General features: G+C 56.0%; 7 protein-coding genes across 7 annotated transcripts; 2 read left to right on the plus strand and 5 right to left on the minus strand.

Moving 5' to 3' along the window:
- Positions 1-1,880: 1,880 nt before the first annotated feature.
- On the minus strand, positions 1,881-4,771 carry SEC24 (COPII subunit; the record flags this gene model as incomplete). The annotated part of the gene is made up of 2 exons (XM_071062910.1): positions 1,881-4,115; positions 4,172-4,771. The coding sequence occupies 2 exons, from the start codon at positions 4,769-4,771 to the stop codon at positions 1,881-1,883; spliced, it is 2,835 nt and encodes a 944-aa protein (XP_070919011.1).
- Positions 4,772-5,857: 1,086 nt separating this feature from the next.
- Positions 5,858-6,250, plus strand: MFIFM68171_07491 (uncharacterized protein; the record flags this gene model as incomplete). Its single annotated transcript, XM_071062911.1, has 2 exons — positions 5,858-5,904; positions 5,962-6,250. 2 exons carry the CDS (start codon positions 5,858-5,860, stop codon positions 6,248-6,250), a joined length of 336 nt encoding a protein of 111 aa, XP_070919012.1.
- Positions 6,251-6,544: 294 nt separating this feature from the next.
- On the minus strand, positions 6,545-8,964 carry MFIFM68171_07492 (Negative acting factor; the record flags this gene model as incomplete). The annotated part of the gene is made up of 6 exons (XM_071062912.1): positions 6,545-6,820; positions 6,874-6,950; positions 7,021-7,729; positions 7,804-7,944; positions 8,114-8,845; positions 8,905-8,964. The coding sequence occupies 6 exons, from the start codon at positions 8,962-8,964 to the stop codon at positions 6,545-6,547; spliced, it is 1,995 nt and encodes a 664-aa protein (XP_070919013.1).
- A 1,161-nt stretch (positions 8,965-10,125) lies between these two features.
- MSN5 (karyopherin) lies at positions 10,126-14,492 on the minus strand (the record flags this gene model as incomplete). Its single annotated transcript, XM_071062913.1, has 11 exons — positions 10,126-10,901; positions 10,962-11,563; positions 11,618-11,760; positions 11,820-12,078; positions 12,127-12,230; positions 12,283-12,507; positions 12,560-12,631; positions 12,683-12,804; positions 12,858-13,323; positions 13,374-13,562; positions 13,617-14,492. 11 exons carry the CDS (start codon positions 14,490-14,492, stop codon positions 10,126-10,128), a joined length of 3,834 nt encoding a protein of 1,277 aa, XP_070919014.1.
- Positions 14,493-15,129: 637 nt separating this feature from the next.
- On the minus strand, positions 15,130-16,434 carry MFIFM68171_07494 (methylated diphthine methylhydrolase; the record flags this gene model as incomplete). Its single annotated transcript, XM_071062914.1, has 2 exons — positions 15,130-16,117; positions 16,172-16,434. The coding sequence occupies 2 exons, from the start codon at positions 16,432-16,434 to the stop codon at positions 15,130-15,132; spliced, it is 1,251 nt and encodes a 416-aa protein (XP_070919015.1).
- Positions 16,435-16,936: 502 nt separating this feature from the next.
- On the plus strand, positions 16,937-17,972 carry MFIFM68171_07495 (DUF1917-domain-containing protein (Fragment); the record flags this gene model as incomplete). Its single annotated transcript, XM_071062915.1, has 4 exons — positions 16,937-16,961; positions 17,023-17,742; positions 17,808-17,866; positions 17,916-17,972. The coding sequence occupies 4 exons, from the start codon at positions 16,937-16,939 to the stop codon at positions 17,970-17,972; spliced, it is 861 nt and encodes a 286-aa protein (XP_070919016.1).
- A 536-nt stretch (positions 17,973-18,508) lies between these two features.
- On the minus strand, positions 18,509-19,157 carry naa30 (N-alpha-acetyltransferase 30; the record flags this gene model as incomplete). Its single annotated transcript, XM_071062916.1, has 2 exons — positions 18,509-18,901; positions 18,978-19,157. The coding sequence occupies 2 exons, from the start codon at positions 19,155-19,157 to the stop codon at positions 18,509-18,511; spliced, it is 573 nt and encodes a 190-aa protein (XP_070919017.1).
- Positions 19,158-19,886: the final 729 nt, after the last annotated feature.

The raw sequence follows: 19,886 nt of genomic DNA on the forward strand, positions 1-19,886 counted from the left end.
TTGTGGGTGGGGTCAAGAGGGTGTTGGGTGGTTCAAGCTGTCGCTGCTGGGTGGGCGCTGTCACTGCAGTGGGCATCTCAGTGGTCCGTGGGCTGCCCAATTCTGTTGGTCGTTGCCCATTCCACCAAGGCCAGGCCTTCCTCGAAGGCTTGATTGCGACTCCATCGCTCAGTCATCCGGCTGGCTTCAAACGCCGGGTCACAGCGGAGGCAGCCCCGGGCCCGCTTTCGATGGACATGTTCTGTTCATGGAAACAAAAGCACCTCCTACAGTACTTCCCGAGGCCGATATCTCGACCCAGGCGCAGAGGGTGTTGGGGTCTAAATGCACAGAACCAAAGGACTTCGAACTCCCTCGGACGCCCGCCATATCTCGTCTGTCAGTGGCGGGGGGGGGGGGAGGGACGGACGGGGTCGGCTCGTTAACCCTTGGCGCTTAGGGAACGTCCCATAACAAGAGGACAATCTTGATGTTCTACGCTCTGTCCGCTGCGAGGCACATTGTCATCATGGCTCCTCTGCACCCCTCCTCGCGCCCATGAAAAGCCCATCACACTGCATCCGCCCTACCGAATCCGTATATAGCGTCCCAGGATACACAAGATTCCATGGGGGGTGACCTGTCTGCATGATACACACCAAACCAGCCAGCTCAAAATTAGGCGCCCGAGACCCAACTTTCCCAACCTGCAGCGGCGCAGGGGAGGGGGTGGGTCTCTTTCCGTTCTCGGCGCGTGTCTCAAAAGCCTCCATGTTTCGCCAATGGTTGACCAGCCGAGGCCACTGTTTCAAGGGCCAACCCCATGGGCCGTTTCACGGCCTGGGAACGAACGGGAACACAGGGCGGTTCTCGTCATTATCAACCCAAACAACCAATTGCAGCAAGTAAATACGAGCGTTGCGCTCGCTGCCCCTGGGATTTGGGGGGGAAGGGGGCAGTGCAAGCCCGCCTGCTGCTCCATTCATCACTGACAATCTGCCCGAGACACCACCAAGCCGCCGTGTGCAGAATTGATTAAACCCTGAACCTGCATCGGATGTTGGGAAGCAGAGCAACCGAAGAGCCCCAAGAGTTCATGCATGACGGTGATCGTAGAGGCCAGAAATGGCGGCCCGGTGGGGCCACTCAGGATTGGGGTGCTATTCTGGGCGCCAAAGCGGCAACAACACCGACTTCTGTTGGAGACATATGAACCGGGCTGAGCGCTTCGTGCAAATCAGAGGGATAGCCGGGACCCTCCGGAAAGGCCGTGTTTCTCTCGCTTGTCGCCCGGCCGGCCGGCCGAGTGCACGACCGTCGAAGCTGCTCCTAATAAGGCTGACAGATGATCATTTTGACTCCACGAGGCCGGACCCGAGACGAAGAGGCGTGATGACGGCACAAACCAATAGTAGTAACCGGAGGCTCGCTTCACAATGATGACTGTTGTTTTACGAGCGTGGATACATCCGATGTGAGCCAGGGAAGGAGCTTAGCTTCCCGAAAACGAGCCCTTCCTGTCAACGGGCTCGTGGGTCGCGGTGTTGAGGTCTCGCCTCACCCTTTCCGTAGTACAGCGAAACCGGTTGCATTTTAACGTCGGTATCTTACGGTGTGCGTAGTAGAATAAAAACACCAAGACAAGCTAAATGATGATATCGATTGATACCGGCTGGCAATTTGTCAGCAAGATGGCTGGTAGCTGCCGACGTGTAATATTGGCTAGCACGTGTAATTCCGCTGCTCTCCTTTCCAGACGTTTTGCTCAACATGAATCTATTCGCCGCAAGCATTACCCTTCAAAAACAGAGGGCATACATCTGATGATGCCATCGCAAGGCTTCATTATTGAACAACCTGCACGGGGGAAATCAGCATCGCACTCCACCCAGTCCGAGTTATCAACCGTTCCGTGTACTCACCTTTTCCCTCAGCGTGCCCATCCATTGCTGGTAGCTCATGCCCTGATCCGCCCGGTCCTCAACGAGGAGCGTCTGGGCCCACAGCTTGAGGCTCGGCTCGCCATCCTCACGGACAATGTACAGATGGGGGACGGTAATGCTCCCCACCCCCCGTGACTTGTGGTCGCGGCTCTTCTGGATCACTGCCCGCACCCGCTCGTTGAAATCGTTGTCAAGTTCCGGCAATGACGCCTTGCCCACGTGCAGCTGCGTCCGCTCCGCTACCCCAAACACGTCGACGAGCAGTTGCGGGACAGCATCGCGGCCAATCCAGAGGAACTGCGTCTGGCCGTCGTCGATGAGATAGAGGCCGTACGGCACGAACCGTTCGGTGGACAGGTTCAGCGGAGGCGGTAGCACGATTTGGCTCGTCTCGGGATCCGGGACGCCGGCGTTGTCGGGCATGTCGTGAAGAGAGTACAGCCGGGGGTAGATGTACTGCATCAAGAGGGGTAGGGGTAGGGTCGACAGCAGGCAGAGGGCCGCAGATCGGAGATCAGATGGGATCTGCGCCGACTTCCTCAGGCCCACGTGCTTTGTCAGACCCAGGAAGAGAGCCGGAAGACCACGGAGGTTGGAGGGGAACTGCAGACCGCCGCCCATGCTGCCGCCCGCCAGTTCCTTTCTGAACGTCTGCAGTAGCTCGGTAACCTTGCTCTGCAGCAGGTCCCTGGCCGAGTCCAAGCCGTTGCTGAGCGCTCTCTCCACGGCTTTGTGGGAGTAATATGTTGTAATGGCACACTGGTCGGCTGACGCGTAGACATCTGCGAGGTTGGTTGTCGTCGGTAGAGCGAGCGTCATGACGCGGATGCGGCGCTCGCCATTGCACGTCGTGTGCAGCACAGCCGTCTGCATGCAGACCACATTCTTGGACATGTTCTCATCGATGGCCACTTCGACCACATAGCATTGGTCGCGCGGGAATGCAGGAAAGGCACACAAGTCAGAGCTCCGGTTGAAGAAGTTGCCGTAGAATGTGCTCATGCGTAGGCCCGTGGTGGCTCTGACACGGAGAACGGCCTCCAAGCCAATCTCGGAGGAGAGGTAGTCGCTGAACTCGGAAGCAAACTTGATAGCATCCTCGGCGCGGCCCGCATTCCATCCAGGATAGAACCAGGTCTGGCCGCCTGTGTATCTCGGCAAGTTGCTCAGGGACGCCACATCCTGGTACTGAGACGAGAAGAGGAACATGTCGATCGATACCTGGTTTTTGGAACACTCCACGGCGAAGCTCTTGTAGAAACTGTTGGCCGTCTGAAGCAAGCTGCTCTCTTTGGAAGTACCCAGCAACTTCTTGTCCTCGCGCATCTCGAGCTTTCCGTAACCCACGTTGGGCAGGGACGCACTGACAACCACGAGCTTGCCGCCGAGAGGCGCGATGAGTTTGTGACCAGCTCTGAGGGCGGAGCCCATGCACGAGCCGTTGCTTTGATTGTTGGCAAACATCTCCGGAAGCTTAGTCAGGAAGTTCTCGATGCTGTTGCGGCACTCTGTGAGCGGAACGAGCAATTCCTGAGGGACCGGAAGGAACGGCTCGTCCAAGTCGCTAACGACAAGCATGTTGGTCTCGCCGTTCTCGTCGGTGTCCTTGGGGACCGAGAAATAGTGCAAGCTCGAGTCAACGGCGATGAAGCCAAGCCGGGTGCGCCGATCAGCATTCGGTATCCTGTTAAGACTGTCTAGAATGGTGCGGGCGCTGGTAGCGAGGAGGCCAGTTGACACGGCAGCATAACTGACGTCAAATAGGAAAAGGTAGACGAGCGGCTGAGGCGGGCGCACCATGTACTCCTGCGGGGCGACGAACTCGACAACAGCATGGTTCAGCTCGTGCCGCTGCCACCGATCAACACTCTTCTGCGCGGCAGCGTCCCAGTCGAAGGCCTGGGGCACGTCGTTGGTGAGGTTGCACATGTTGCAACGCCACCGATGGCCATGGTCGAGGAAAGCTACAAAGGGGTTGATGTAGGATCTGCATCTCCGGCACCGCGATATGACTTGGTCTTGGACAATGGGGACGGGATCGTCCAGATCGTGAAGGGCCGCGTAGGGTTGAATGACAAGCGCAAAAGGCAGCTTGCTCTTCTTAAGCAGCGAATGGGTCGTGGGAACGGCGTTCAAGGTCGACCGCACGTACTTCGGCAGGCAATTAGCATCCGGGGACGGAGTGACGCTGCTCTATCACGGCAGGTTAGTACGACTACAACTAAACCCAGCGGCCAAAGCCGACTTACATTCGGAGGTAGGATGATAGGTGGCGGCGGCAGATCCAGCTCAGAAACGTTGAAGGGCTGAGTGAGGAGATCTGTCGGATAGAGCTGATTTAGGGGTCCAGGCCGAGGCTGGGGAGGAAATTGCTGGGGTTGTTGCTGCGCGCCAGGCCCGAGGTTCATGGCCCCGACCCCAGTGGTAAGGCCGGCGACACCTCCGGGGGCCGGAGGAGCTCCTGCTGAGGGGTAGTACGGCTCCGGGGCTTGGTATGCACCTGCAGCGCCGGGCTGCCCCATGCCATACGGCTGCTGCGGCTGAGCTCCGTATGGGACGGGTTGGGCTTCCGGCTGCGGGTACCCCCCGTACTCCCGGATAGGGGGTGGGAGAGCTCCAAACTGGCCTCCTCCCTGCATCTGGCCACCTATAGCCGCATTACCCCCCTGGGCGACGTCGAAGGCGCCGGCGGCATATGCCCTTTTCTTTTTCCTACCATGGTCCGGGACGGGATGTGCGCCGCCAGCCGGGGGCGGAGGAGTGGCCGAGTAACCTTGGTCGGGGTACGGAGGCTGCTCGCCGGGTTGTTGGGGCGGATACTGGCCGTAGCCCTCGTGGGGAGCAGACATGGTTGGGAGGCGCCTGGCCGTGTGATGCTGCAGCGCGTGTCTGTGCTAGAGACGATGTGTGGGCAATGCAGCCTCGACACGAGGGACGGTAGCCGATAGATTATTGATGTGTTGCGGCGCGCGCGATCGGGAGACGGAGAGATGGGGGGCAGCGGTCGGATGTTATAACCTAGGAGGTGCAAGGTGGCGGGTGGTGGAGCAAGCTTTCGAATTGAAAGTTTCCAGGGTTGGAGCTGGCTCACCCAACGTTGATGACACTTGGCGAGGGGCTGCTCTGCGGGATGACAGACTGGCCTCAATCAGCGAGGGTTTACCAGTTAAGTTTGGTGGGATGCGGCGCCGAGATACAGGGGTGCTTTGACCATGACTTCGGCTCACACAGTGGAAGCTTGGACCATGGGGAATTTTGTGGGAGATTTCGACCAGCAGCCTGGAACCGATCAGCTGGCACGTGAATCGCGGTGATCCACCGCATCGGTTATTCGATACGTCAATAATATGCATATAAAATAGCATGACGCTCCCTACTCACGGGTACATATCTTATATGCCAAGGCGTGGGTGGCTGCCGCGTACTCCAGCGGCCTGAACGCGTAGTTAGGGCTAGCGCCACAGGCGGGGTTATTGGGCTGTGCAACAAAGCAGGCCACTGACGTGCGCCTTGCGAGCGGAAACCATTGCATCGTGCTGCCGCTAAGCAGCTTTGCACAATGCAGGGAGCCCAGCCCCAATGGCCTTGGTCTGGAGGCCACCGTCGATCACACCCTCTATCACACCCTCTATCACACCCTCTCGCCCTGCGCGATAAGTACAGCTGACTGATGTCAAGTTGTGACAACTCGCAAGTTGCATCGGGCTTGCGTAGTCCAACGGCCCCTCGCGACCCCAGCGGCGATTCATCTGATAGCGTTTGATAAGCAGCATCGCTGGGGATTGACCTGATCTGCGCTGTGCTTCTTTTTTAAAGCTAAAGGGATACTCAATTACCGGCTTGCTGCCTTGTCGCCTGTGATAACAAAACATCGCCTCGGACTGCTAGGCCTCACTGGCAAACACAAGATCCAATTCTAATCTTGGACAACAACCATGGTTTGGGGCAAAGAAAAGAGCTCGTCGTCGCCCTCGACAATAAAGTTTGCCCTATCTACGCCGTTTTCTTCTTTCCTAAAGCATGCTAATGTCTCCCACAGGCAACTCCTGCCACTGTTCGTCACGCTCGTCTTCCTGAGCGTTCTGGCTTGGGTCTGCTACCAGATATACGTGTCGCTGTATAAGATACAGGCCCAGGCACGAAAGCAGATGGGCGACAACAACGTCGTCTTTTCGCGAGACGGCGTGCGTGTCAACGTTCAAGACGTCGGAAATGAGTCGTACCTAGATGCGACGCAGAGCTGGGTCGTCAAGGCATGGAGTTTAGGCACTACCAGCGACGAGAAGGCGAAACGGAAGAGGTATGCTTCGCTTGGTGAGAGAGCTTAGGAGCTGTAAGAGCACTAATCAATGAGTAGGCATGGTCATGGACGACACAAGTCAACGGAGTCGTGATAAGCTGGCGGTTGGACCGGTTCACGCATGGCCGGGCATGGAAGCGCTCTAGAAGATATCGGGAACGGCATCATCTCTACGCTGCTCTCTTCTAGCTCTTGGCCAAGATCAGTTATGGGCTCATGGTAAATTATCATTGTAATCAGGGTATCCAACTTCAAGCCTCCTTCAGCGCCCATACTCCTTCCATGCGCACATCGAAGATTACAAAACCACTTCCCCTAGAAATCACACAGAGAGCCACTTCTGCGCCACATACCGCACTTCCTCCCCGGCTGCCCCTGTTGCCTTCGCTAACAACTCACCCCGGCCCTGTTCAAACTGCTGCCGCTGCATAGCCTCCCTCTCCAATAGGGGGTTCACCGTGGACCCTCCCGAGACCGGAGGCGCCCGCCTGGCTGACGAGAGGAGCTTCTCAAAGTCGTGTGCCATCGGGTAGGGGTTGGCCAGCAACCCGTCGCGGCGGATGAGCATTGACGGGAGGCGGACTTGGAGCTGCGGTGCCTGTGTCAGAGAGATGTTGAGAAGCTGCCAGGTAGGCATAAACGGAAGCTTACTTGTGACAGGATATGTGAGTATTTTATGCCAAGGCTGTCGCCGATGTACTTGAGTCTGCCTTTGATGTAGACTCGTTCTGGACAGACAACTGTTAGTTTTCTTGTCCATCGCGTGTGGTACAGGTAAGGGCTTTAAGAGGAACGTACGTGCGTCTGTCACATAATCCTGCGACATGCAACACGCCAACGGCCAGGTCAAGAAGTATCCAGATAGCCCTTTCACACCCTCCTCCTTACCGCATGCAAAACTCCATAATGGCTCCCGTCCCGCAAACAATTCCTTTCTCTTGGCATGCCACCCCAGATGGTACGGCACAGATGCCAATATATCCGAAATCGTATCGACACACAACCTCGCGGCTGTCGCATATTCAGGTGTTGTTCGATAATCCACAGGGGACCGAACGAAGGCAATACAGCGTACTTTGATGGACATGAGGATCAGTCTCGTTGTCCGCACCATGTTCCACACGGCCGCAATCCAAAAGTCATTGTACACATCCACCCGGCCGGGAAACACCTCTGCCTTGGAATAGTCGCTGCCGCCTCGGGGGAGGATATCGTTGTGTGTCTGCCAGCATAGCGTCTTGAATTGCCACGGCTCGGGGAGGGAGCGCATCCAGGCGGTAATTTCGTCGTCGACGGCCTGCGTGCGGGACATTAGATCCTGTATGCGCTTGACATTGTCGGGGGTGCGGGTGACCCCGGCCATGACGCGGGTCACCTCGGCGCGTAACTCGGCGGTCAGGAGATTGAGGCGTTGGCACTCCGCGGCGGTCGAGTCGACAACGGCGTCAAGGAGCCACCAATCTACACCCATTTCCGGCGAGGTGGCCGAGGTGAGGGTGTGAATGATCTATAAAGTCAGGTCAGTAAGTGGTCGTCCGATTGCCCAACAACCGAGAGGAAGACTGGGTGAGCTTCTCTTACAAGTTGCGTCCTAACGGCAATAAATAACTGAACCCCGACCTTGGTACGCAGTTGGTCCCTCCCGCGAGCCTTGGCGAGCTGTATCGCGCCTTCGATATGCGACCCCCAGGCCGAATCGCCGAGCTGCTTGGCCGTGATATTCTAGGGATTCAACTCTAGGTTAGCTGCCGCCTGTCTCCCATAACAAACTAATTCTTCCTCCAACGGGAAGAGACGCCTTCAGAACGACTCCAAACATCAAGGGGGGTCCATAATCATGAAAGAAAGAAAAGAAAAGAAAAAAAAAAAAAAAAAATTCCGACAAACTAACCTCAAACATGCCCAACAACAACACCGCCGCCAAAACGCCATCACTTTTCCATCTCCCGTCCCTCCCATCCCTCAGAGCCGCCTGTGTGGCCCTCAGCGCCTTGTTGTACTCTGCAAACGCCATCCGCCCGAGTTCTTCTCTCCCACCACCACCGCCGCCGGCAACGCGATTCGAGAGCGATGCCAGCGCACAGGCATTGAAGGCGTGCCGAAGATGGCTTCCCTCCCCCGCGCTGTTACTACTGTGGCTGACGGCAGAAACGGCGGCGGAGGAGGAAGAGACGGCGGCGGTGTCCGTCAACAAGGGAGGCAGCCAGTCCATGAAACCTCCACGCGTGTTGCCCTGCTGGGGCAGCAGCACAAAGTTGGAGATGAAATGGCATGATGCTACCTGCTCGGTGGGGAGGGGGATGACCGGGATGAGGGCTTGTTCAAAGGGGGATTTGAACTTGACGATGTTGCCGGTGACTCTGGGAGGGCTGGGAGTCGGGTCCGGGGTGGGGAGAGCGGTCCTAGCGCCGGTGGTAGTGGAAATGGACCCTGACTTGGACGCTAATCTTGATCCTGACTGGGAGGAGATTCTCGAGGAGGACTTTTTACTGCTGGATTTCAGTGCCCGCCGCTTGGCCGCTTGGTTCTCGTTGCGCAGGACGAGGTCGAACTCGTCCTTGTAGCCTGGACACTGCCGTCTGGCTTTGGCGCATTTGTTGCATGTCGGCTTGGTTTCGTCGCACTTGAGCAGTATTGTCAATAATGTGTCTGGAGGTGAAATGCAACGGCCGTTTTACATACTTTGATACGCCGCATCCGGCACATCTGGCAACCCTTGGAGGGCTTCCCGCAGTACACCATGGTGACCGTATCTTGGGACGGGAGACCTGGACGAGAACCAAGATTTGAAGGCCGAGAAGATCTCCAAAATCTACCCGTGCCGGTAGTCGGCGATAGCCTGCTGATCTGCGAGGTTCAAGTAGATCATAGAAGCGTCCGGGACATGTCCCAGGGGCTGTCTACGCCGAGCAGCTGCCCGGTGTGCATCTGCCGGCATGAAACGTCAAACTGGGACTTGGCTGGACGAGGGATTGCTCGTGTCGGGCTACCGTAGGAAATGCGGAACTTGGAGCCAGGCGTACGGGCCAAGGTCACAGGGCGCAATACACCGCCGAGAAGCCTGCGTGTGGTAAAGTAGTCACCAGCCAAGGACGATCTTCTGTGTGATGTTACGGTAACTCGGCTTCCCCTTTTCCCGTGCCTCGGTGAAACAAACACACCCTATGATTGATGTCGAGAGAAACTGTCAGCCACCGCACAGGCTCGACTTTGGGACTGCCAACACCTTTCCATCCATTTTCTGGCTACATGGGAGCTAAGACGAGTTAGTCTAAGAAGTTGGTCTCTCCCCAGGCGGTCTTGGCACAGAGCATCTCGGCCACTCGGCTTCGGTTTGATGACGGGGATCATGAGGGGCTGGTGGGGATTGCCTCGGCTTGAGGCGCGCAGCAATTGAGAGACGCCCTGGCCATAAAGGTGTTCGATGCACCAGAACAAATCCAAACTGTTTACGAAAGGCACCAATGACAGCAGCTGTAGTAGTATCAGTAGAAACAGCAAGCACACCGGAAACGCAACTCCCGAAACACTATGTTACAACTCAGCACCATCGCTCTCGAGCGGACTGGTCGAGTGGAATGGCTTCCACAAGCTTCATCTGTCTTGGCCATTCATGCGGTCTTCGCTAAACCATCTGTTTCTCTATTCGAGGTATCCATTCACCTGCCCAAACCGTGCGCTACACCTCGCTCTTCCACAACAAGCCAAAAAAACGAAACAGCCAGCTATGAATGTTGGCGCATCAGCCTCTCCCGGGTGGCCGCCGCTGCCCAGGAAGTCGAAGCTCAAGCGCTTACACACCTAAAGTACACCGGGCAGAGCAAATCACCCCTCTAGTAAAAAGACGCGGCGACGAGGAAGGGTACGAGCTCGGCATCTCCTGTACACGACGTCCTGTGACTTCTAACCGGCCTCATTGAACATACCGGCCACGCCTTCCAGGTCAGGGCTCTTGTTGCGGCCCCCGTGGCCGTCTGCGCCCGCCGCGCCCGATTCCGTGCCAGCATTTGGTGTCATGAATTCCTGCGCCATTTTGCTCCGATTGGATTTTTTGTTGCGCGATGATCCGGGGATGGCTCCGACACTCTTACTGAGCTTGCCCATCTCCGAGATGCTGACACCCTTCAGGTCCTCGAGCAGGTCTAACACGAAGGCGCGTTGCTGACGGGCATGCACTCCCGGCCTAGAGATGTAGTCGATCGTGCGGTCGATATCAGCTTCCTTGACGTTCGGCAGAGACGCGAGGATGCTCCGGGGAGTGGGTGTCAACGGGGAGTAATAGACGAGGATGTGAGCAATAAGTGAGCCTAACTCCTTCTGCGATTCGACAAAGTAAGGATCGTGGAGTGACGAAATGGCCGCCTTCAATACCTCGGTCGAAATGAATTCCCGAATCTCTCTAGCTGTCTCCTCCGGAATCTGGAAGTCGTCAAGCGGTGCTGTATGACTTGGATCTTTGGGCATCCTCGAAAGTTCCGAGGTGTGGAATTCGGGCACGATGGACCGGAAGACGCGAAGCACCACACCGCAGCATCTGCTATCGCGCATACTGATGGCGTGACTGCAGAACACGAGCAGTGGAACAGCAATAGACGGATTCATCAGGCAGAACTTGCGGAGAGAAGGATACTTGGCGCCGGTTTCAGCGTCCTGGGACTCGTCGGGAACGCCCGGAGGTGCTACTTCATGATTAGCGCGACCCAGACTCTCCAAAGCGCGGGACTCGCCTGGCGACTTACTGATTCTTGCCGGATCAAGGACATCGGCAACCATGAGCACGGCGGAATAGGTAAGTTGCCTCAGAATGCTTTCGACTTTCATCTCCTCGGTCAGTTCATCTCCAGTCGCCTGTACTGTTTGCCGCCGCCCCAGCTTCTCCCATTCGGAACTGATCTTGGTATCCATTTGCTCAAAACAAGTGGCCAAAATGGGCGGTACGAAGTGGTCCCTGAGATCCACGGGGCAGTGGTCTACTAGAAACCTAACCAGCGTGAGCAGGTTGATGACCTGGTGGGACGACAAATAGAATGAGTCGGCAAACAACGCGTTCGCTAGGGGTCCAGGCAGTTCCCCGAAGCCGTAGAACTGCACGTCGAGTCGTGTCATGCAGTAGATTATGGCGTAGCACGTCTCCCGCACAAACCGAACAGCCCCACGGATGGTCGACGCAAGCCCTTCAAGCGTGTTCTTCTTCCCGAGCACTCTGGCATAAAAGTCGTCCTTGCTGCCTTCCGAAATGCCGGCTTGCCAAAACCGATCAGAAAGCAGCCGCCCCACTACCGACTGCATTTCTGCCGGAAGCAAGCTCCAGTTATTCGGATTATGAGATGCATGCGCATAGCTGATACATAAATCAGCAACAATAGTTTTGTCACCAGTTTCTCGAGCGACATACCTTAGAAACTTGAGCAGCTCCGGAAGTATGAGCTGGAACCCGTCCTGCCAGAGCGCGCAAGATGCCTGGTATGGGACCGAGTTTTTCTCAATCTTCTCCACCGAGTATGTCAGGAATGACTTAGTCACGCGCAGCGGTAGCATCTGGATTCGTTAGATTATCCCGAAAGGTGGCGGGGGAAAGGGGTTGAGTATGTATATACCGATTGTCTCTGCTCGAGCTCGGCCTGCAGGGTCAGCCCTTCGGCATCGAGATCTGCCGAGCCCCAATCGGCAATCTCATGGATGCGGCGCTGGGCCAGATATTTCTGAGCCTTGTCAAGGCCTAAGAGCTGGCAAAAGCCATCGTAAGAGCCCAGCGCTTGTTGTAGCGACTCGTCTTTCCACTGGTTCTTGACGGGATCGATGAATGCCGCGAGCCGGGAAAGGCGAACCGACGGGTCGATGCGGGCAGCTCGGTGGCTACGATATGTCAGCCCTTGATGCGCCAGCGTGTCCCGTCTGCCTTACATGATAATGAACAGAAAGCTCTGGTATGCAATCTGGCGCTTCTCGTCAAGGGTCCCAGATGCAATCATCTCCTTGACCTTGGCCTCTAACTGGTCATACACATCCTACAATACTCCGTCAGCGTGGGTTTCCCGGCCAGAGCGAGACGTAACTCACAAGGAGCGGGTCCGGCATTTTAGAAGCAAGCCGCTGCAGCTCAACCATGCTCTCAGTCTGCAAGTCTCTGATCGCGTCATTGTAGAGCCTATACTCGGGGTGTGGAGCTGGCCATGTCATCAGGATGTGCTCAAGCACCTTGAGCATGAAAGCGGGGTTCGAATCGAGCGCCCGGGTGGAAAAGGTTACGAGTAGTTGGAGGATACGCTTGCGGATGAGCGGATCCTGTTCCATGCTTAGCGAGGTAGCAATCGAAGATCAGTCGTTGAGAACACACCTCAAACTTCATCACCAAGAGTTGGCCGCACCACTTCTCGAAATACTCCTCAATAGTCGCTGCCTTTTGTTTCTACGCCATGGTTAGAGGCCAGATCTTGAGCAGCCCCTCAGTCGAGCTTACTTCCTCCGGGGTCCGGTTTCGAGACATCCTCCATTTGTCATAGCTTTTGAGAGCCGTCTCGATGACAGTGGCATGGGCATCAACTGTCAACACCGGCATGGAGCTCCTCGAGTAATCAGCGGCTAATCCATGTTAGTTCATTACATTCAAGCTTATCATCTGGCATTGAACTTACGATTAAGGGGAGGTTGCCCGTCGTAAAGAGTGTTGAGTGCATGTTCCGCGCGGCGCAGAATGTGCGAGAATGCCTCGGACAATTTCAGATGAACGATGCTCTCAATAACCGAACAGCTATATCGTCTGTAGTTGCCGAGGAAAGCATGCCGTTCCGGAATCGTGTCTGTGTCCTCAATAAGCAGCACATATACGGGGTCCTCCGTGTCCTCCGGAAGACTCTCATAACGGATCAAGCGGGCACAGCACAGTTCTAGGAGGTTGACGATGAAGGGCATATCGGCAGCCGCCGGACCGAGCGCTCGATGGCCCAAAAGGCGGGTCCATGTCAACATGATTGGAATGGATACGACGAGACTCTGACTCTGTACCACGAGCATCAGCAGCTCTAGAAATCCCTGAATGTTGGTCTGGCGAGGTATGGCCGCAAACTTCCGGTCTAGGTAATTTCCCAGGCAGCACACCATCTGAGATTGTTAGTAGATACCAAGAGTAAGGAGGAGCGACAGCTACTTGCTTCAGAGAATTTCTTTGCGAACTGGTACTTGTCGTCGTCAATATCTTGGGCATCCACAACCGACCATTCGAACAAGCGTCTGAAAAGGTCGACCATGGCCTCACTGTACATGGGCACCACCAACTCGACAAACTCCTCGTCGGTGAAACTCGAGCGACTGTAGAGAGAATGCAGAGACTCTAGGGCAGCCTTTCGACAGTCAATATAACCAAACCGTGGGCGGATAGGGAAAGGAGCCCGAACCTTTTGGACCGGGGCGCTTGGGGCAGCGAGACAGCTGCACATGACGTTTCGGCAGTCGACAGCACTCAAAGCTTTTGGGATTGCCCAGGGAACGACCGAGTTGAGGACATTGAGGGCCTTGACAGCACACGTCTTGACGTCCTCGTTCTGCTCCAAACCGCTGTTGAGACACTCAGCGATGAATTGTGTTACTCTACCGAGCCATCCTTCGCTCTCGAACCGCACCTCGGGACCGGCCTGGCGATTGGGAAAGGACTGCGTCAGAACAGCAGCAGGCGTAAAAATCTCGACGCATGCCTTGCTCAATGCTCCCTCGCGGAGGGCGACCACAACGTCGTCTCCGTTGAAGATCTCGTCGGAGAGCGTCTCAAGGATCTGGAGGACGAACTGCTTGTGTACGGCCGAATCTGGAATCTGCCACAGGCGAACTAGCAAATAGTCCATGTCCATCCAACTCGCGACCCAACACCGCTTTGCTACCTCGACCCAGAGCTGGGCAATCTTGTTTCTCAGATATGTCGGGTCTTCGGCGGAAACCGTCTCGGCCAGCTGCAGGACCCAGCTGCGCAAGTATTCGCGATGCTCTGGGCTATATTCCTCCCACCTGTGCTTCACGGCGTGCTCGAGGAGCGACAGGCCGTAATGGCGGACGATGGGCTCCTGGGGTTTGTTGAATGCCAGACTGAACCCGTGGGAGGGAGCTTCGCCGAGCGTCTTGACTTTCTCGAGGAAGGCCTGGGCATCCTGGCGGGACTGGTTGGTCGAGTAGGGGCTATGGACAACCTTGAGCGCTTCGTGGATTTCCGTCAGGATGGCCTCACCGCCACCGCCAACGGCAGCAGCTCCCGCTGCTCCATTGAATGGCATAGTTGCCATGCTGAAAACCAGGGAAAGTCGCGCACCTACGCGTGAGCTGCCAGAGCCGCCAGGAAAGTCGTGTGGCTGCCGGGTTGCAACAGGCGGTTTAGGCGTTGATCATATGTCGCGGATCGCACAATGGGGTGACCGGGTAACTGTATTATTAGTGATATAGAGGGAAAGCGATAGGCGGGGGGCCAGAAGGGGTCGACAAAGCCAGAGGGGTATAAATGGATTTGGGGATGGGCGTTCGCGCGACAAAATATTTTACAGAGCTGCTGGAGAACCACAGGCAACTACTACTTGTCTTGCTGTCATGTCGCCGCCGAGACGAAACAATGGCAGATTCACGAGAAATAATATTAATGTTAGGTCGCTCGGGATCCACCGAGCACGGAGAAGTGACCGCGACAGCGTTAAACTGCGGACCACGTCAGGCGCGCTCAGGCGCGACGGATTTGGACTTTTGGGACTAGCGCGGGGCAACTGCTTGGTCCGGCCTGGCCCGTGCTGCAGGGCGGTGAGCTTATCGTGGGGCTTGAAATTGCGTCACACCTCACACCTTTGGTGTGTGTCGAAGTTGGTCTCGGACACTGATTTTGTTCCGGACTGACAGAAATAAATACCTTTACTATCTATGCATCCTGACTTCAATTCAGGACATATCAAGTTCCCAAAAGCATAGCAACTTGTCATAGAAGCTAGTCGAGACAACTGACAGCTTATCCTTCCACGTCGGCTGGAAATCGCTTCCATAGTTCATGCTCTTGTGCTCTTCGAAGCGGCCAAGGACTCTAAACTGGTACTCGGAAGCCGCCGTCTCGACCAGCTCGACAACCCTAGCACCTGCGTGCATGCATGAAGCCAATATCCTCGCCCGCCAACTGTAGTCTCGTTGGGGACTTCGGTCCAAGTCAATGAGCTTCAGGCGCCAAACCCCGCCGCCAAGGCTGCTCTCAGCCAGATTCCTCGCCTTGCCAAAGCTAGGGACTGAGAACAACCTGATGCGCTCGTCATAGCTGCCCGTAACTACAATCTCATGACCGTTCTCTAGCTCAAACAGGGGCAAAATTGCCGTGACTCCAGCATCATGGCCTCGCAACTCGAGTGCAGGAAGAGGTTCGGTGAGAGTAGCACCACTCCAGTTGCAAGTCCTGAAGCGCAGCATAGAATCATCACCGCCCGAATACACTCTGAAAGCCACCTCGTCCGCCTCATGCTGACCACTGGACTGCGCCGAGATAATCGGAATAGGAGAAATGGCGACAGTCCAAGTCTCAAGTAGATGCGTGATGATAGGTTCTGGATGCAGTTCCCAGTTTCCGTCGATGCCCGGCAGGTGCACGAAGTACACATGCCCCGTCGAGGTTGTGATGGCCGCCATGTCCGGCTGCGAGGGATGCCAGCAAAATGAGAGAAATAGGATCTCGGTCCCACGCGGCACGCTGATGACACCTTCGGACATTACCGCAATGTCCATTGTTGCCAAGTGCTTCAGGGGCGGGCCGCTGTCGGGGCGGAGCTTGAAAAGAGTAAGAGTAGCAGTGCTCGAGACGACAGCACAAATATCCCGGCTGCCATCATTGGGGTTAAAGCGAAGATCTAGAAGAGCAGATGGCTGAGGCTCGGTCTGGATATGGATTCTATGAAGGACTGAATCAGCTCTACCCAACTTATGACTCTACGATTCCACATACATTTCCCCGTCCATGAGCTGAAAGGCAACGACGCTACCATTGCGGCTCTGCGGTTGCTTGGGCTGCGCAGGCTGAGACTCTTCATTGCCAGTCCCTAAATCTGCACCTGCATCTTCGCTTACTGGGCCGGAATTCTCTGGTTGGAGGCTGTATGTTCCGACCAAGAAGTACGATGGGTGGGCTGGACAAAACTCCACGCAGCTCGGCGGGAGTTCCAGCTCCAACGACCTGCGCGACCGGATCAGCTTGCTAAAGCTATCCATGCTCTTCCCTGCAGTCTCTATGGCCAGCTTTTTGGCGACGCTTTGGGTGGCTTGGCTCAGCAAATGAAAGCTGGGCACTTGCAGAGGACAAGGGGGGTTGTTGTCATGTGGAGGATTGCATCGGTCACAGTTGCTTTTTCTGGTGTCTTAACAATTCTTTGGCTCTCCCGGATTGGTCAATCCAAAACCATCGTCAGGCCGATTCACACCTACTTTTACTTCACTGACGTACAAAGATCCCTTTGAAGAAGTTTTAAGTATTGGATCTCCTATGAATCACGCAGTGTAAAAATACACATTTACGGAATACTGTGTTCCCGCACATCTCCGGGTTTATACGGCCCTTGTCACTTTATAACAAACGAGTGTCTCACCGACGTTAGACATCTCCCCCGAGATTGCACACTTTGCTGGGTTGACGAGCAAACCAGACATCCACCCACAGATAGGTTGTCATCGCCTACCCTAGTAGGAACTAAACCATCCAAAACACCTCCGCGCAATGGATTCGGATTCCGATTTCTACGGTACTTCCCTCTCCTTCCTCCAAATTAAGTCAACAGACCGGACTCTGACCTCCCACCACAGGGGACGAAGAGACTGTCACCGACCTCCAGGCCCGTGTAGACAACTTTGACCTTTCCGCTTGGTGGCTCAACCACCACACCGGCCCCCGTGCCTTCCCCACCCCTAAGGAACTCCCCACCCCGCCAACCCCATGCTACAGCAATCACCCATCACCCCCCGGTGCCCGTCACCCCTCCGAATCCATTGAGGCCTTCCTTTCCCGCCTGCCCCCCGCCACAACCGAATGGTGCCCGGGGCTCGACTGGATCTGGATCTCCAACCCTTTCTCTCAAAGTCCGGGCGCGTCCCCTCCTCTCCTCCACCACTTTCGCGAGGGCGGCCAGGAGCGCCTCGCCCTGCTCTCCCGGTTCACCACCATGGCCAACCGCAGCGGCATGCCACAGTTCGTGATCAAGCAGGACGTGGCCAAGGAGCGAATGGAGGCGGTGGAGGACCTACTGCAGCTCGCCTCGGGGTGCAACCTGATCTCGGGGAAGTGGATGCTGTTCCCGGAGCCGGAGAACGTGAATAGTGTTTGGGCCAAGGTGGTGAGGGCGACGGCCGACAACGAGCTTGGGACTGCGGCAAAGGTTGAGACGAAGGCGGAGGCGGGCAAGGAGAGGTTGATTTGTGTTTATACGAGGGACTTTAGGGACAAGGACGATGTGGCGAGGGTGTTGAAGAGGATGAGGGAGCTGGAGTTGGTGAGGCCTGGCGGAAGGCAGATTTACTACAAGTCAGGTCAGTTTCTTCCGTCAGTGTTTTGGTTGAATAGTTTAAGAGTTCTTACTTATCCTGGTGGTCAGATGCTTGGACGGAGTTGGGAATTTATGGAGGAAACCCTTGGGGCATCGGGGCGTCAATGGTAAGCTCCTTGCGTGGATATGTGTATTGCGAAGACTGACAGCGGGCAGTACTCTTCGAACGAGATATTTTCGTACATCAAGAATGTTGGCTCACAGCGTGCGTGAGCAGCTGGAATCCGCGGGACTAGAAGTTGCTTTCTTCGTTGCTGTCATACGCTGAGATGCATATACCCTTACAACAGCATCTCTACAAATCTAGGGTCCGTGTGATCGATCCCTTTACACCACCAATCTTATTCCGAATTCTCTTCTAGCAAGACGCGGGTGTGTTGTGAACGTTGTATCGGGGTACATCTGCTCCCATGTGATTGCCCCGCCCGCGTGTAACTGCAGACAATCCATGGTATGGCGCACGGCTCAATCCCCGATGCTCTCGACTTGCATAACCTCCACATGAGTAGCTGCCATGTCCCTCTAACCCGTGGCGTGGTACGCTGGGCGAGTAACGGCACAACGGCCATCACCGGGGATCGGAGATGTTTAATTAGACTCCATGAAGCCATGGCACAGCTCCAAATCAAGCGGCTCAGTCACCGAAAGGTTGGCGGCTTTTCGGAATCATCCGTAACCGGGGCTTCTCAATTACCCGCCGCGCCGCCAACCTTGTGACATACATCCGCGGAACGGAAACGTCCCTCCTTCTACCTGGGAGAGATATCGATCTCATCCAATGCCAAATCCGTAGCAGCGTCCACATCGATCGGTTTGAGAAGCAGGACTAACCGGTAAGCGCTGTTCCCGTTGAGGTAATACCTGTGTAACTTCTTCGACCGCAGGAAGCCGAGGCGTTCGTACAGCCTCATGGCCGGTACGTTTGTCTCCTCTGTTTCCAACACAATCTCGTCGGCGTTGCGCTGCGCCATGGCATCGATGGCCTTCCTCACAAGCGCCGTGGCTACACCATGACCGCGGTACGGAGCGGAGACGGCGAGCATGGCGATATAACCTCGCAGCGTTGACGGGGAGTGGGACGAGTGCATCTCGAGCTTGCATATTATTACGCCGATGAGGGAGGAATCGGACGGGTCGAGTGCCTGGAAAGGGGGAAAAGGGGTCAGAACAGGGAATGGCAGGGGATGGCATGGGACGGGAGGGGGTGGGGATACATACCATGAAGCACAAATGGCCCCATTGGTAGAGGAAGTACCGGTAGACGTAGATGCTGTATGGCTCGCTCAAATCTTTCGAAATGAGAGCTCTGATCGCTGGCAGGTATTGAGCCTCCAGAGAGTGTTGGTATTGGATATACTGGAGTTCACCGGGGAGCTGTCCCACACGAGCCTGCGCCATGTCTCCCCGTTGGTTTCTAGCGACAGATGCGGGGGGAAAATCGACCGCAGAGTCAAGTCTTTTCGTCTGGACCCACGGCCGTAAAATAACCGAGATTCTGCTGAGGATGTTGCGCAAGACGGATGCTGAAGTTGACCTGCGGTGTAAGACGGGGTGGGTATCGGAGATCGGAGATCGGGCTTTCTGGTTGTGGTGTGGTCCGCCATGGCGCTTTCACATGCAATCCATGCGATCCAGGCTGCGAGGGCAGACCGTGCGCGAGAACCCCTGCCTGCTTCCCGAAAAGGCCAAGGTTGACAGGGTTGAGTGGCGAAAACTCCTGTTTACAGACAATTCTTGGCTTGAGGCAGATGTAAGCAAAGAGACTGGAATGGTGCTGGTAACCGAACGCCGTCCGCTAGAACTGAGGATGGAGCGCATTACCTTAGCCATTGCGTACATCTCGTAGGGCTGAGGTCTCCAGCAATCCTGGCCGGCGTTTCTGGGCAGGTCACCGTAGTGGGGTCCTGTCAAGGGGCGGGGTGACCGACGTCAAGGCCTGCGGAATTTGTCGCCTATCACAAGCCGGCCGACGAGGGTTGACTATAGCAAAACCGAACTGGAGCGGGCTCCTGATCACCTGCACCCTATACCTGATTGACCCGACTAATACGCGTCACGCGCATGGGACACCAGTTGCGGTAACTCGCGCCAGCGATTGTAGCTGAACCAAGCTACCCTCAGTCTGCG

The sequence above is a fragment of the Madurella fahalii genome (genome assembly GCF_045866475.1).
Source record: "Madurella fahalii IFM 68171 DNA, scaffold_4, whole genome shotgun sequence".
Classification (NCBI taxonomy): Eukaryota; Fungi; Ascomycota; class Sordariomycetes; order Sordariales; genus Madurella; species Madurella fahalii.